Here is a 17,205-nt window from a genome sequence, read left to right on the forward strand (position 1 = left end):
GAACTAATGCTGGTGTGCTCCCGTTTGCACTTGTGCAGACGCTGGAGCCCGTAGCTGCTGCCCTTGTCCCACACACAGGTGGCTCCCCACTTGTCTCAAGATCCCAGGAGTGGGCTCTGGGACTTAAGAGCTTGCCATGTCCTTGAGCACCATATTCAGACCTGCCCCTAATCCCTGCGTGGCAGAGCTGTGCTTCTCCTGTCCCTCAGTGCTCACGGAGTGCATGTGGCACACTCTTGCCTTAAGCCCAGGCTCCCCACACTCTGGGTTGTCTCTCATGCCTCTCCAGCCTGTGTCGTACCTCCACCTTTGCATGCAAGGGAGGTTACAGTTTAATATGACAATCTCATTATGTGCACAGGTGGATATAATGGGCTTCTTTGTTTTCTAGAGCTGCTCTTCCTTTAGAGTAGACCTCCCGTTATTTCATGAGACACAGGCTGACTGATGCCACTCTTTCCCACATTGTTTCCTTCTTCAGTTCTTCCTATTTTTTTTTCTTTAGCCTTCTCTTTCAGACTTCCCACCTAACTTTAAGACCCTGTATATATGTTGATAATTTTACCTGTTCTACAGGAAACTTCGTAATAAAACTAGGCTGACTATACATTCTTAAGATTAATTTTGGGGGGGAGTCTGTAAGATACGGCTCTTACCTTCTTACCTCCAGCCTCAGCCCTCCTGGTATCTTCTGTGTTGGGGCATCTTTGGATCTAGAGCAAGCACTGTGTTACCTGCTGTGTGCTATAACTCACGATGAGTTTGGCACTTCAGTTGTACTAGTCTGACTAGGGCAGTTTGTACAATTTTACTTTTCTCACATCTTTCTTTCCAGTACCTCTCTTCCTTCTGGGATTTATCTACCTAAAGTTGTGGTGCAGCTTCCCGGCTTAGTATGTAAATATCTCACTTGGATTTTACTGTGGCAGCTAATCTCATGTACTTGCCAGCCAACTCTGAGTATATTCTTAGTGAGAATTCTGCTGGGGCCTGGGCCAGAAAGGGTGAAAGGGACTAAGGGACTGAGGAGACTAGGCAGAAATCGTGGATCCTGGGAAGAGTATGAGCACAGGTTACACTAGTGACTAGATAAGGAAGAAAATATACGTGTGAGAAGAGAAAGGGGTGTGTGTGTGTGTATGTATTTAAATTAGAGCAGAGTAGCTACCCGGAGGAGTTTCAGTTGACTGGTTACCTGAAACTAGTCAAGTTACAACTGGAATTGCACAGCCTTCGTCATGGTCGGTGTGTTAATAGAGCTTGCTGTGAGCGCACCTCTCCCTCTGGTAGTAATTAGCACAGAGACCGACTGCAAAAAAAAAAAACAAACGTCACTACTTGATATTAAGTGACTGCTGCAGGTATTTTTCCTCTCAAATGTTATGTGTAGGCCATGCAGTCAACTGTGAAGTGATTTGAAATGCTTTGTGAATTACAATGTCTGAGATAAGTTGGTGAGACTACATACCATGTAGCAAGTCATCATCAGTTTAGGCCTAAGCAATGTCCTGAGTAAGGTCCTTGCAGCCATATAAGCTGTACATTGTTTTGAGGAGGAAAAACAGAACTACTGCAACCAGCCAGGCTGTGGTGTCCCAGGTCCCTGTGGCTCTAATCCATGATCTCACAGCCTGATGGTCAGAGTTATATGCTGGCATCAGAGCTTTTAGTAGAATTCTGAAAAATGATTTGAAAAGCAAAGCATTATTTTCAGTGATTCCTTAAAATTACCTGAGTTTATAAGATACCAGATTGGCTGCCCTATTGGTTCTGTCTTCAAAAAAAGTAGCAAAGAACCGCTGTAGAACTGCTTCTGAGCTTTTCAGTTGTCTTGAATGTACCAAACTCAAAGCCAAAAGGAGCCATCATTATGTATCAAGAGACAGAAATAAATATCCTATTCTCATTTTCTCTTTTTCTGTGTTTGGGGAGGAGAAGATAAAAGGCCCTTCTCTTCTTGCTCTTTAAATGTACTCATGATACATTTTCAAACCAGCTTCACCACTGTGTTTTATTTCAGTTGCCAAATCAGGACAGATCCTTGACTGCAGTTTTCTCTTTCATCACACACCCATTCATTCACCTTCTTTCAGTTCCTCCTTCTGAACATCTCTAGATTCTGTCCACTTATCAGCACACCCACTCACTGGCCACCATCATTTCTCACCTAGAATTCCACTATCTCAATTAGCTATTATTCCCCTCTAATGCTTTTCTATACAATCAGGAAAATGTTTCTAAAACATAAGCCTGACATGTCAGTCCATTGCTTATAACCCTTTAGTGGCTTTTTATTGCCTTTACAATAAAATTTTAACTCATGAAATTTGTAAGACTTTTTATGTCCAAGTTCCTTCATCACCTCTTCTAATTCATCTCACCTACGACTCCACTGACATTGACACCAACGCCACTTTATTTTAATTCTTATTGACCGTTCCTGCAGTGTTGCTGAATGTTCACCTCTCTGTGTCTCCTAATTTTCAGTATATTCTCCTTAGAACACTTTCTTCCACCCTTTCCACTGGTTAACTGTTGTTCATGCTTCAAGTCTCAGGTTAAGTGTCACTTCCTAAATTTAGGAGACTCTCCTGACTCCCTGAGTCCATTTAAGAGTCAAGATAGGCTGAGTTATGCTGCATGAAAGAAAGTTATGCTGCATGAAAATCTCAGTGGCTTAACACAACAAAGTTTATTTTTTATTCACACTACTATATTTCCATCATGGCTCAGACAGTGAGTTCTGTTCATTATATTTTCTCAGAGACTCAAGCTAATAGATAATAGAGGCCCCATCTTACATCTGATTCCATGATAGCCAAGGCAGGGAAAGGAGTATGGTGAATCATGCAGTGACTCCTAAGGCTTCTTTCAGAAAGGGGTCTATTTCCCCTCATATTTCATTAACCAAAGCAAGCCCCATAGTTATGCCTAACTTCCAAGGCACTGGGGAAATACTGCCTGCCCTGTGCCCCCATATCATCTTGTATTTCCCCTAGCCTAATAATGTCATGTTTTGTTATAATTACATGTGACTTGCTTCCCCAACTCTAACTTTTGTGAAAGTAGGATCATTTTTGTCTTATTTATTATCCTCTGCAGTGCCTTCATTAATGCTTGATACATAATAAGAATTCAAAAATACTTGTTGAGTGAGTGAATGAATAAGGCAGCACCCCAAGACTCAATCCTTAGGCCTTTTTTCTTCTTCTTCTACCGTTTCTCCTTGAAGATGGCTTCCTCTGTCATGGTTTCAGCAGTCACTGCCCTGAGAGTGATTTCCATTCCCTGACTTCAATCAGATATCTCCAACTTCTCACTTAATATTTCTACTTGAATTTAAAATGTGTAAATTTATTCTTTTAGTAAATACTTCTTAATTACTCTCTAATAAGGCATTATATTAAATGATACGAGGATACAGAGGTAATTAAGACAGTGCTTGCCATCTGAGGGCTTGCAATCTAGTATAATACAAAAATAGTACAATGAATCAATATATATACATAATATACAAAATCCTGTGCCAAAGGAGAAGATGTGATTTATGGCAAGATGGAATTGGAACTTGTGTTGTTTCAACCATTGAAACTATAGAGCAGACATCATTACTGAATTCTGTTCTGTGCTGGGCACTAGACATAACACGAACAGAATAAAGCTTTTATCCACCTAACAGTCCAGTGGGGAGACAGATAGCTTAGGACGAAAGGCTAGATGGGGTTTAGACAGAGTGTGGGAGGGTAATTAGGGGGTAAAGGGATGGTGCATAGGAAAACGTTTTCACCAGAGGGGTTGACCCGATTAAATATCTGGAGAAATTGTCAGTATTTGTGCCAGGAAAGATGTAAGGAAGGAACTGAATCAAGATGGTCACAGTGAGACTCTATTATGGTAACTTAATTGTTAGGAATACTTTAAAAACCAAGTATACACAGGTTGTTTTTAAACCTAACATGAAAAATGGTTAATATCATGAGTTTGACTTTATTTCTGTACCTAATTATGAATCTTCAATGGTTAAAAGATACCCAGGAAGGAATATATGCCATTCCAAGCAAGATGTTGGTGTGGGTGGGGATGGGGTTTACTATCTTGGTGTACTGAGGTTGGTTACCAACCAGAGAGACTGGGCTGGGATGCAGAAACTAATTCTACTCATGACACCGATGAGATTTCCTGAGCCCCACCTGTAGTCTCTGGAATAGGACCTTCATTTCCAAAAACGCTAGTCTCAAGGCCTTGAGTACTTCTATTCAACTTGCAGATAAGCTAATTCTTCTGTCTGATTTGAAATTACTACATCCTTGCCAGGCGAAAACAGTTCCTTCACTGCTGAATATTCATTCTCATTTCCTTGACCATCTTAAGACGGTGCATTCATATCTTTTGTCTGGTTTTATACGTACATCTATCTGATCCTTCATACTCAACCTTTAATTCTTTTGTAAACTCTTTTACCATTATGGTCTGATTTGAGTTGACAGAATTCTGATCTTTCAGTGTTACTTCTGCTTAACAGAGCCACAATTCTCACAGATAATAAAATGACATCTAGTTTTATTTTACACATCTCTTGTGGCTCCATCTAGCTCTTGAGTCATTACACTAAAGTCCTGCTCCTGACACAGACACCAGAGACCAGTGTGATAGAAGTGATGGGATGTGTCAGTTGATTAACGATCAGCTAGTCCCCAGCCTGCCCAGGTGTGACACACACAGCTGTTAGTGCTGAAAACAGCCTTAGCCTGCTCTCTGTTCAGCAGTGATCCAGTGTGTCAATTCTAATTTATTATAGTCCAAAGTGTTGGTGTTTTCCTGTGCTTTGTTTAGTATTGCTCAAGAAGTAACTAAACTTCTTGGAAATTGTCATAACTATGGAGGACGGTGAGATAATAAATGACTTTGTTTTCTTTCAGATCTTTGATGATGCATACAAATCCCAGCTCAGTTGTGTGGTTGTGGATGACATTGAGAGATTGCTTGGTGAGTCCTAACTTCTGCTGTTGTATTATCTTTGCCACATTACAGCTAATATCTCAAAAGTTACAAGAGAAAATTAACAAGTATTTATAAACTGTAAAGCAATAGAAATACGTTTCTTTGTCTTACAAAGAAATATAACGTTTTCTCTTAAATAGCTGACATCAATGATAGTATTCATTTTAATATGCCCTGTGACTATAACACCATTATAAACTGCTTTCTTGTAAGGGCCCACGTCTCATTTTGTATCTTCCAGTGTGCCCTTGCCATAGTAAATGATTAGTAATTTTCATTGATGGGTATATCTGTTATTTAGGACCTCTGAGCTCAGAAGTTCACTTGTGAACTTTGACAGAACTAATGAAAGAAGGGTTTAGGATCACAGTGAAATCCGCAAATTCACTAAAACACCAAGGGCAGAAGTTGTAAGCTCTCTGCACCTCAGTTTCTGCTCTTACAAAACAGAGACTATAATCCCTCTCTTGCTTATCCCACAGAGTAATTGTGAAGACAAAAATGGGATAATAAATCTTGAAAAAATTTTGTAAGTTAAAAGTGCTTTATAGTAATTTTTTAAATATGTATTAAATATCTCCTATGTTGAAGTGCACTCCTACAGGTTACAAACATGAAAAAGACTTGGTCCTGGCACTTAAGTCATAAGAAATAAACTGCAAGGAAGGGCCAGAAGGTTGTTAATTTTATTTCACTGTAAAATTAAATCAGTCTGACATAAATTCATTACAACAATGGCTCAGGAAGGGGTAATACACTCTATTGAAATAGAAACCCACCTGGTGACTTAATAACATCTGAAAATACTACCCAGTGTCTGAATAATCCCTTCTTCTTTAAGCTGTCCATAATGGTGTAGTCGTGATTTCAAGCTAACTGTTCTTACTGCATTTTTCCCATGATTTTCAGACCTGCTTTTGGTCTTCTGTTATTTTTTTAAGTTTTGGCAGTGTCTGTTATAAAGCAAAGCAGGTATATCTGTGAGGTCTCCATAAATTGATAATGGGTTTTGGGTCTGCTAGGTTTGATACATCTCAGCCCAGTTTATGGGATGATTTCTTTAAAAGCTTTTAGGCACAAACTCATAGCTCTGTGTAAATTCCTTTATCTTAACACAATTGAGGTGTGTGGTCATAGCAACACTACCATGTCAGGAATGTGTGCCCTCTGAGTACATTTCACTGGTATGAATAGTTATCATCTGTGCATACTTGCTCATTTATTCAATAAGCACTTGCTGAGCCCTTCCTCCTCTATTAGAAGTATTAGAGTCTCAGAAAAAGAAGATGCTGCCTGTCTTTATAACATATGTTGGCAAATGTTAATGCAAAGTAGAATGTGCCATGTATTTTGGATATTCTGGTTTTTATTTTTTTATTTTTATTTTCCCTCCCACTGTTCTCATCAGGTGGATAGTCTGAAAATGGAGGGATCAGTTTTGACCTCAGGGGGCCTGCAAGTAGCTCTGAGCACAGGGCAGGGGTGCATATCAGTATGCAGAGAAAGCTAAGCAGGTGGCATTTACGCTGAATCTTGAATTATTGGTAAATGTTTAACAGGTCGGATGTTCTCTTAGAAAGTTATCTGTTCCTTACCATCTGAGGGCCAATCTTAGTGGTTCTGCCATTGTTTCCATTTTATTGAAATTCCTTATTTTCCCCTTTGCCCATTTTCTAACATCATGTTTTAATATCAGTGTACTGAATGGCCATGGTTTGCAGTAACTTCTTAGAAATGCTTGGTAAATACACCTGGAATTTTTTTTTCCTTCCAAAATAATCCCAGAAAAAACACCTACATGAACTCAAAGTGAATATTTAGAAGCTATTTCAAAAAATTTGTAGAGCCGAGTACAGTGGGATTATGGTAACCTATAATCCCAGCTACCTGGGAGGCTGAGGCAGGAGGGTTGCTTGAGCCCAGGAGTTCAAGACAAGCCTGGGCAACATAGCAAGACCCTGTCTCAAAAAAAAAGTTACAGATAAGAGTTCTTATATTTTAAGCATTTAGGTTATTAGAGATATTTTTTCTTATTATAAATAGTTGTATGATTGTTATTTAAGACTGTTTACTCTTTAAAAATTTTTTTCTTATTCTATACATATTCTGCTTATGTAGGGACTGTGTTTACTTTTGATGCAAAAAAAAAAAAAAACAGCGTTTGGAATACGTACATGTGTATCAAGTCCCTAAACATAATAATGTTTCTTTTCCAGATTATGTCCCTATTGGCCCTCGATTTTCAAATCTTGTATTACAGGCCCTTCTCGTTTTACTGAAAAAGGCACCTCCTCAGGTAAAATAATACTACTAATAAGGAATATTTTAACAAAGAGTTTTTCAGTAAATTGCATATAATGGTGCAATCTTTAAATAAGCAGGTTATCATAAACATAAAATTCTGTTGTTGAAAGGATTTTGAAAGGTCATCTGGTCTTGACTTCTGCTTAAGGTAAATTATTTTCTCAACAGAATTTTTCCATTCCTTTTCTGAAGAAATCAAAATCCCACAGTTTCTGTGTGGCATACAACAATTAACATTGTATTTTGTTGTTTTGTAAGTTTTCCACCATATTACATATCCCTACTACCTCCAACTCCCAAGGGAGATTATGATATTAATAGAGAAGGCATTGAATATATTCCCATATGTTTCATTTATGATTTCATGGGTTTTCCTAAAAATTTGTTTATGGGGATATTTAGGTTTATTTTCTTTGGGCAGTTAAAAAAAACTATTTTTAACAGATGATCTTGAGTTATTTTTCCTGGGTCATGTGGCACTTTTGAGGAGTGAATTTATAGCCAGGATCTTGATTCCTGTGGTTGCATTTTTACTGATGTGGCTATTAGAGACTTGTGATTTTGGGGTTAACAAATTTAAAACCAACCTATGAAGGTTGATTAAATATGTTAATTATGTAGAGGCTGCCAGAGCATGTTTGGCTGTGTCACAGAACATGAGTTCTCTTGATTGATTCTGCATGCTGTAACCCTGAAAAATGCCAATCAAAGGCAGGTACAAAGCAGTTAAGCACTGACTTGAAAAGCATCTTAATGTCTGTATGAGAATCTCATATTTAAAGTTAGAGATAGAAACTAATCTGTAAGGAAAATATTTACTCTTAAACTGGTGAATCTAATTTTTAATTTAACAGTTATATATGTGCGTGTATTTTGCACTTAAAAGTAAATGACTTGTCTTGGTTTTTCTAGAGTTTTTTTTAACTTCTAAAATAATGAAAAGAAACATAACCTATAACAGTCTTGAAAATTTGCAACATATATGTACTGTGGAAGGATTTTTAAATCAGCTTTTCATAAACCATCATTCCTAGTAATTGGAGTCTTAGCTTATACTAAGGGTGAAGTTAGAGAGGTGAGTGTATTTTCCCTTTCTCTGATTCCTGCAATATTTTCATAAATAAGTAAACGTATATATCTAAAGTTGCTGAAACAGAAATAATTACCCCCCAATATCTACATATATCATGATTCCTCCAATATTTTCATAAATAAGTAAATGTATATATCTAAAGTTGCTGAAACAGAAATAATTACCCCCAACATCTACATATATTATGCACACACAAAAAAACTTTATTATATCAGCATATTAATTTTAAAAACTATTAGAATGTGGGACTTTTTCTAGGCATTTAAATTTATTTCTTAAAATATTTCTTCTTTTTTAGCTGAAAATAATTTATGCTAAAAGTCACTTGGGAGAAGGAAGATTAACTTCAGTGCTATCTTATACTTCTTGTTCTTTACATTGTTAAATACTATACACATTGATTTAAACAGAGGTACACCCCCTTGGCTGAGAAGCATTTGTGATCCAAAGTAGATACTAACAGAAATAAACAGAAACTATTAACGAATGATCTGCCACACTAAGATTTAAGAATAATTGTTTCTGTGTTGTAAAACTTATTGTAAGATTTTTGAGGGAAGGAACATTATCTTATGCTTTTAAATCTCACAGCCAATGGCATAGAGGTTTATATACATACGTGCTTCACCAATACCTTATCAACAAAAAAAATTTTTTCAGTGTCTTTTCATTTTAGTGGGCTCAAGTGTTTTCACATTGCTGGAGTTTATATTTAGACAGGGTATGATAAGAGTGAAAACATTCAAAAATAAGTAAAGTTCAAATGGCCAATAAGTATAAGAAGAGGTACTCAACATCATTAGTCATCAGAGAAATGCAAGTCAGAACCAATAGTGAGATACCACTCATTGCATACCTGCTAGAATGGCTGTCATCAAAAAGTCAGATAATGACAAGTGCTGGCGCAGATGTGGAGAAATTGGAACCTGTATGCACTGCTGGTAAGAATGTTCCTCAAGAGGTTAAGCATAGAGTTACCATATAACCCAGCTATTCCACTAGGTATACACCTACAAGCAATGAAAACATACGTCCACATAAAAGCTTGTATGTGAGTATTCATAGCAGCATTATTCATAACTAAACATTTATCTGATAAAATCTGGTATAGCCATATAATGGAATATTACTCAGCAATAAAAAAAAAAAGTAGTACCATTACATACTACAACATGAATGAACTTTGAAAACATGCTAAGCAAAAGGAGCCAGTCAAAAAGACCACATATTGGATGATTCCAGTTATGTGAAATGTCCAGGACTGGCAGATCTATAAAGACAGAAAGTATATTTGGGATGGCCTAGGGCTGGGAGGGGAGAATGAGAAGAATGAGAGGTCACTGCTAATGGGTATGGGGTTTCTTTTTGGAGTGATAGAAATGCTCTAAAATTGATTTTGATGGTGTTGTGTATATCTGTGAATATACTAAAATACTGAATTGTCCACTTTAAATGGGTAAACTGTGTGCTCTGTGAACCATATCTCAAGCGATTACATTTTTTAGAAGTGGTTTAGAAGCTATTAAATGATGAAAGGAGACATAGAGTTAGAAGTGAGGGATAAGCATCCAAGGTACATGGCCCAGCTTGGGAGAAAGAGGAATTGGATCATTTAAAAAGAACATGGAATGAATTTATCTAAGGACTGAAGAGGAAGAATATAGAAATATGTAAGAAGTAAGAGATGTGGTTGCCTTAGTGATTGGAAATGGCAGGGGTTCTCTCTGAAGGGAATACCATCTGGTCATTAATCTGAATTTGGTGACTCTGACCTGGACTGCCAGATTACCTGCAGTATACATGAATCAGTGACAGGATAAATTAATATTTGTAGTATTTCTAGTTGGCATGTATTTAACAAAATAAAAATGTGCTTTGTCATACCACCTTGCTTTTTAAAATGTTTATATTCTCTCAAGAAAATAAGGGGAAATTTTCAGGCTGATCCAAGTGTTAAGAATATTAGTCATTGTAAAATGGAAGCATTCACTTTGTCAAACCATTAGCATATAGTTTTTTCAGATGTTTTTAATTAAATATTAAAGGTATATTCAGCTAAATATTGTAGAAATGCATAGAGTGATAGAAAAATATTCATTACTGGTAAGAAAACAAAAGTTGTGAGCATTTTTCTTTAAAAGGAGGAACTATACTTATATACAATACAGTAATCATATCAGTCACAGAATCCTCAATTTTGCATTTGTTGTATTTCCAGCTTTCACACAGAAAAATTGTGTGTGCATGTGTGCACATGCTCAAATAAAAGAATCCCTTCAGGGGCACTATGTTGTTATGTATCCAGATATTCTCTTTTCTCCTTCCACCCCTCCCCCACCACCCCCTCCCTTCTTGTAAATTGGCTTATTAAAACTGGTTCCCAAGCCCTCCTTTTTTCCCTTTGTGATTGCCTTGGTCTTGGATTTTCAGTGTAGAACTAAAAATTCAAGTCAGATTTCAGTTACTAGGATAATTTTCTTTGAATTTTAAATTTTTCTAAGTAAATGCATAGATTTTTAATGAACCTGGTATTCAGTGGATTTGCTTTAAATTTAGCTGCAGAGTTAATTTCATGATTGATTTATTAGCCCTTTGAAAGTATAAAAAGTGGTATCTGCAGTTCATGAAGACTGAAAAACATCATCACATTTTGTTTAGCATCTTTTTAAAACCAATTAAAAGCTTTTCTAAAATGGATTGAACAGGAGAAAATAAAACATGTTCCCTAGGTCTTTATTTCAATCAAGTTTCCCTGTGTTCTGCAGGAGAAGAGATCGAGAGGGGATAGAAAAATTGAAAAGGGCTGTCCCAGCAGGGAGCCAAGCCGGAGAAAAGGGCTTCTCTGAGAACTCAGCAGCAGCAGCTAAGAAAGCTCCCAGCCTGCTTCATCTACATGCAGAGTCACACAAGGCATGGGGGTGCTCACTGTCACACAGAGGTTTCACATGTGCTTCCCTGCTGATTCCTGTGAAAAGCTAACAATTGGCTTGGAGGGTAAAAGACCACTGCAGTTCACCCTCCCTGAGCTGGACGTACAATTTGTCCAGTGTTAGGAAATGTCCGGCTTAGCAGTGAGAGGCTTGAAGACACCCCTCCTTCCAGTGAGATTCCTAACGCCATCTCTTTTACTTGATGACACTGGGGCTCTTTTCAAGTTTTGCAGATTTATGGAGGTTGAGGGGAATGTGCTTTTCAAGATCAGGAGGATGAAAGCCTTGGTCTTAATGTCAAGGAGGAAGCAGTAGTGAGTGGTAAGGCCAGGTAACTCTTCCTGCAGCCTGCAGGACCAGTGGCTTGATTTTTCCTCATAGATCTCTTCTGCCACCTTTTTTTTTTCTTTTTGAGAGACAGAGTGAAAAGGAACTCCTTGGGCTGTAAAATGACATGATTTCCCAGTTTCCTCAACAAGTGTGAGAGTAGTTAAGCCTATTAACCTCACTGTTTAATGCTGGGTTTATTTGACACTTTTGTGCATCAAACTGGAAAACCTCATCTGTATGTAACAGGGTAGCCTTGTAATTTATGGAGGAGCAATCCTTCCTCAGTTCAGTGCTTCCCAACCTTTTTAGATCATGGTGCATACAAAATGATAACATCTGATGATACACTTGGGTAAGTGGATGAGGCCACTCACAACTGGCCAGGGCTCTAGCCTTCCCAACAGCTGGCAGGAATTGATATCTTAGTCCAGGTATAACTCACTTGAAGCTCAACAATTGGAAAACTCTTTGGAAACTTTAAACTTTTACAAAAGAAGAATTACCACTCCAACGTCATAGCAGTATTACTGATGTAGAACTCAGACCTAACAGTTATTAGTGTTCTGGCTAAATTTTATGATGATGTTGAGAATAGTAACTTCCTCGCTGCTCTGACACCTAGGAATATTACCTAATAAGAGAGAAATACAGCTTAAAGCTTGGAGGACCTAAGGTGTGAACCAATAAGAAACTGTCAGCATTCTCAGGATGGGGACTTGGGTAGACACACTTGTTTCTGCATGAGTTTTGTTTTTAACATCAGCAGTCTCTAGACAATATTGCTTTCATGTAGTCTTTACATAACATCTTAGCAGTCTTACTTCAGATATGGTTATTAGGACATCTTGGTACCTTGATAATATTAAGCAACTCTTTAGGCTTTGGGTTGCTTTAGTGAAATAAGCAGATAATGGAAGAGACTCCAAATCATGCAGGCCTAAACATGAGTATCTCTCCATCTATTTGTTCAAAATTAACTCTGGCTAATGACTATGATATGACTCAATAAGATATATAACCACTTTAGGAAAGAGGCTTAGTCATTTTGCCAGACACATTAATTTTAATCCACTGATGTGGTGACTTTTGCATTGGGCTTTATTTCTTTTATTTAAAAAAAAAATGATGCTTGACAGTTTAGTGGCCTGCTTATTAAGTCAGTGACATTAGATAGCTACTGTATTTATAATATTCTCTTTAGGTATACTTTGCTTAGTATAGTAGATTTTCTTGGAAAGTCCTTTGTAGATTGAACATGTGTATGTGTATATATACATATCTCTGAGGACGAAAGGAAATCTCCAAAGATCTGTGTTCTTGTTTCCTGGACAGAAAGATAATGTATAGTGAATGTATAGTGATCAACTAAGATAATGCCTAGTGAAGCCCTTTGTAAACCTGTGGACTACACAGATATACGGTATTAAAGAACATATATATATAGTACATATATATGTAGATTAATTTCAAATGTATCAAAAACAGTGAAATAGGCCAGACATTGTGGCTCATGCCTGTAATCCTAGCACTTTGGGAGGCCAAGGCAGGAAGATTGCTTAAGGCCAGGAGTTCGAGACCAGCCTAGGCAACATAGTGAGACCGGTCTTTACAAAAAAAAGTTAGTCGAATTTGGTGGTGAGCATCCGTAGACCCAGCTATTCGGGAGGCTGAGGCAGGAGGATCACTTGAGCCCATTAGTTCAAGACCGCAGTAAGCCGATTCCCACCACCGCACTCTGGCCTGGGTGATAGAGCAAGACTCTGTCTCTAAAAACAAAACAAAACAACAACAAAAAACAGTGAAGTAAATTATTTTATAAAACATTGCTACAGATATCTGCTGAGTAAAATCAAATTTTCAAAATAGGGTTTTGTTTTGGTTTTGGTAGAGCACATCTATAGTAGATATTAATGCCAGAATAAATTATAAGATATATATGCCATTTTCTGATAACTCAAAATTAAATATCTAAATTTTAGTCATCAGAGAAATGCTAATAGTGTTGAGATGAAATATTTTTTCATTGCTAGAATGTATTCTTCCAGCTCCGTTGCCTTAAATAAGTTACTGTGGCATTACATTAGCTTCTGAAAGGTGTGGATTATAGCATCATAGTATTCCATGGGTGCCATGACTCTAGTTAAGAGCACCCTTTCTGTAGAACTTACTCTTTGTATTGAACTTGAGGTTTTAAAAAAAAAAAAAAAAAACGAAACCTGTGTCTTAGCTCAGATATCATCTGGCATTATAGCCTTGAACGTCCCTTAATTTCTTGGTGTCTATTTCTTCATCTGTAAAATAGAGATAATTCCTCATGTGTTACCTACTCTGTTGAGGGTCAACTAAGATAATATGTAGTGAAGCCCTTTGTAAACTAGTGGACTACGTGAGCTGTCCAGGCGCAGTGGCTCATGCCTGTAATCCCAGCACTTTGGGAGGCTGAGACGGGTGGATCATTTGAGGTCAAGAGTTCGAAACCAGCCTGGCCAACATAGTGAAACCCGATCTCTACTAAAAATACAAAAATTAGCTGGACATGGTGGTGTGCACCTGTAATCCCAGCTACTCGGGAAGCTGAGGCAGGAGAATTGCTTGAACCCGGGAGGCGGAGTTTGCAGTGAGCTGAGATTGTACCACTGCACTCCATCCTGGATGGATGGAGTGAGACTCTGTCTCAAAAAAAGAATTGCCTTTGGATAGTCCACAGAACCTTTTCAGCTTGTAAGATAGAAAAACTGAAGAACGTATAATAACTGCTATATAGAGGAAGTTTCCATAGGAAGTGAGTTCAGAGCTCCCGCTTTGGAATGCCCGAACCCAACTTCCCTCATTTGCAGTACTGGGAAAAGAAACCTGCTTCCCCATCTCTCACTCACTGAAATTTAGACGTTTCCTACATCCTAAGACAAATACTGTGGTCTGGGGACTAGGGATTCCTGTTGTAGAAAGAAGTAGGAAGTGGAGACAGGAATTGCCAAGATCAGTAGGCCACCACCAGGTCATACTTGTCCTCAGCCTCCAGGGACTGGCCCACCTGCTTCCTTTCCCTACCACCACCTGTTGCTTGTGGCCGAAGTTCCGCTTTTCTCCTAACTAATGGTGCAACAAAGTGGTGCTTCACAGTTTCTTTCCTACCTTTCTGTCCCAGAAACAAGAATGCAGATCTTTGGAGATTTCCTGTGTCCTTGGGGATCTCACAATGGCCAGAAGCCCTGGCCCTCCCTCTACTCCTTACCCTGTTAATCTTGGATGGTAGGATTATAGGTGATTTATTTTTTATTTTGCTTTATTGTTTCCTGTACTTTACAGATTTTCTACAATAAGCACATGTTACTTTGATAATCAGGAAAAAATAAAAAATGTGTATACAATTATTTTTAACTTAGCAGTATAACTGTCAAAATTCCTTAATTCCATTGCTTTGGTACTAATTTGCTGTTAACCACTAGGGTTAAATGAGACTACCTTTGTATCTAAGCTTGTCTATGTATAATATATTTTTAACCTTGTTCTTTTTATGACTGAAGATTTAATTGAATATCTGAAATATGCTGTGGGTTTTGGAGTAAAAGTGTGCAAGTGCCTCCTAACTCTCACGGTTGTCCTGGGAAACCCACCTGGCACTTGGCTCAGTGCTGTGCTTCCCATCTAAACTTACCATGGTTGAATGCCAGTGTGACTAAAGTTGACCAAGGTAGATGGTAATGGTTGTCTTAAGCTTCATTGAAAGGAGATCAGAAGTTTCTTTTTCACCAGAAATATGTCTTTTGACATAGAAGTTTAAAACATTTCTTTAAGGAACATCTGCTTTTATCAGGATGTACATTTAAGAAATCCTTCTCAGTATAGAGATAGAAAGATGAATAAGACATTGTACGTGCCCTCAGACGGCTCACAGTCCAAGAACACTGTTCAATTGTGAAGTTTGTGCACAAGGTGGGCACAGGACAAGTAGCAAATGAAGGTTAACATCCAGCCCACATGCTGCCCACCAGGGAGTCCACCCTGGTTTGGGACTGAATCTGCCCTGAGTAAGGTTACCAGATTTAGCAGATAGGAATATAGGATACTTAGTTAAATTTAAATTTCAGAAAAACATCACATAATTTTTTAGCATCAGCATATCCCATATTTTGGTCAGACTTATACTCAGGTCTTTCTCTAGCAACCCTAGCACTGAACAAGAGGAAGAGGGTGCCTTTTAGCTCATACGAGGTGCTGGGGCTTGGGGAAGGAAGCAAGGGTGGCCGCACTCACCCAGATGATTGCTTTTTTCTAATTTGTTCACCTATGGGTGTGTGTGTGTGTGTGTGTTCTCTGATCCATGCAGAAGCTAACTGGTGTCCCTGTCACAATCCAGGGTGGGAGAAAGATGTGAAAACATGATGCATATAGTTAGGTTTTATATGTTACGTGGTTCCAGTGGAACATAAAGGAAAGTGGGGTCCATTTTACCTGAGAAGATATGCAAATCATTCACAAATAGTAGTTCTTGATCCTGGTCTTGAAAGATGAGTAAAAGGGAGATTTAGTCAGGGCCATTGTGCCATGCTAAGGAATACAAGCGCTGCAGCAATGGAGAGAGAAGGTGAAGGATTTACCTATGCCAAAATTAGCATATTATTATTATTATTATTATTATTAGAGATAGGGTCTTGCTGTGTTGCCCAGGGTGGAGTGCAGTGACGCAGTCTCAATCGCTGCAGCCTTTACCTCCTGGGCTCAATTGATCCTCCCGCCTCAGCCCCTGGAGTAGCTGGATCAACAGGTGCACACCACCACACCTGACTAATCTTTAAATTTTTTGTATAGACAGGGTTTTGCCGTGTTACCCAGGCTGGTCTCAAACTCCTGGGCTCAAGCAGTCCACCCACCTCAGCTTCCCAGAGTGCTGGGATTACAGGTGTGAGCCACTACACCCAGCCTAAGTTTTTTTAATTAACGTACAAAATGATACTTGAGAATTTGAGGATATGTTCTGTGTACTTATCTTAGGCTTCATATGGCATAGTTTCACTGGAGGGAAGAATAGGAATTCATAAGAAATTATAGGCTTCATTTTTTCCTAAATGACTGAAGCTTAACCTCTTTAAATATCAATTATTATACTTTAGCCTTTTTTAAGAGGAAAAAAATTGCTACATACATTCTTAGTGTCTGAAGCAAAGTATAATAAACTGTATGTTAATGAATAAGGACCATCATAACAAACCATAATTGATGGGTCAGTATTTTCATGAGTGGGACTCAGCAGGAACTGTTGGAATATACAGGATTCTGTCCTGGTGCCTGTTAGGTAGATACAGTGTGCCCTGTTTGTTGAGTTTTTTGTACCTTTTCTTTTTTTAGTGGTTTTGCTATCAGCTGTTACTTGCAGAATCCAAGTGAGTTGTGTCAGCTGGCCTGCCTCTGATGACTCCTTTTTCCAGTGTGCTGCTTTCATCTGCTATAAATTAAGGCAGGCAACCACCAGGATTCATGAGCTGTTCATACAGTAAGAGAACTAAGCTGTGGTCGGGCGCAGTGGCTCATGCCTATAATCCCAGC

The 17,205-nt window shown here is 38.3% G+C and overlaps 1 protein-coding gene across 1 annotated transcript in view; it reads left to right on the forward strand.

Moving 5' to 3' along the window:
* The window catches only part of NSF (N-ethylmaleimide sensitive factor, vesicle fusing ATPase), a 165,991-nt gene that overhangs the window by 130,421 nt on the left and 18,365 nt on the right, over positions 1-17,205 (forward strand). Inside the window, 2 exon segments of the mRNA NM_001133578.1 lie at positions 4,920-4,986; positions 7,218-7,297. Coding sequence (NP_001127050.1) covers positions 4,920-4,986; positions 7,218-7,297 — 147 coding nt within the window.

Source organism: Pongo abelii, chromosome 19 (assembly GCF_028885655.2).
Source record: "Pongo abelii isolate AG06213 chromosome 19, NHGRI_mPonAbe1-v2.0_pri, whole genome shotgun sequence".
Lineage (NCBI taxonomy): Eukaryota > Metazoa > Chordata > Mammalia > Primates > Hominidae > Pongo > Pongo abelii.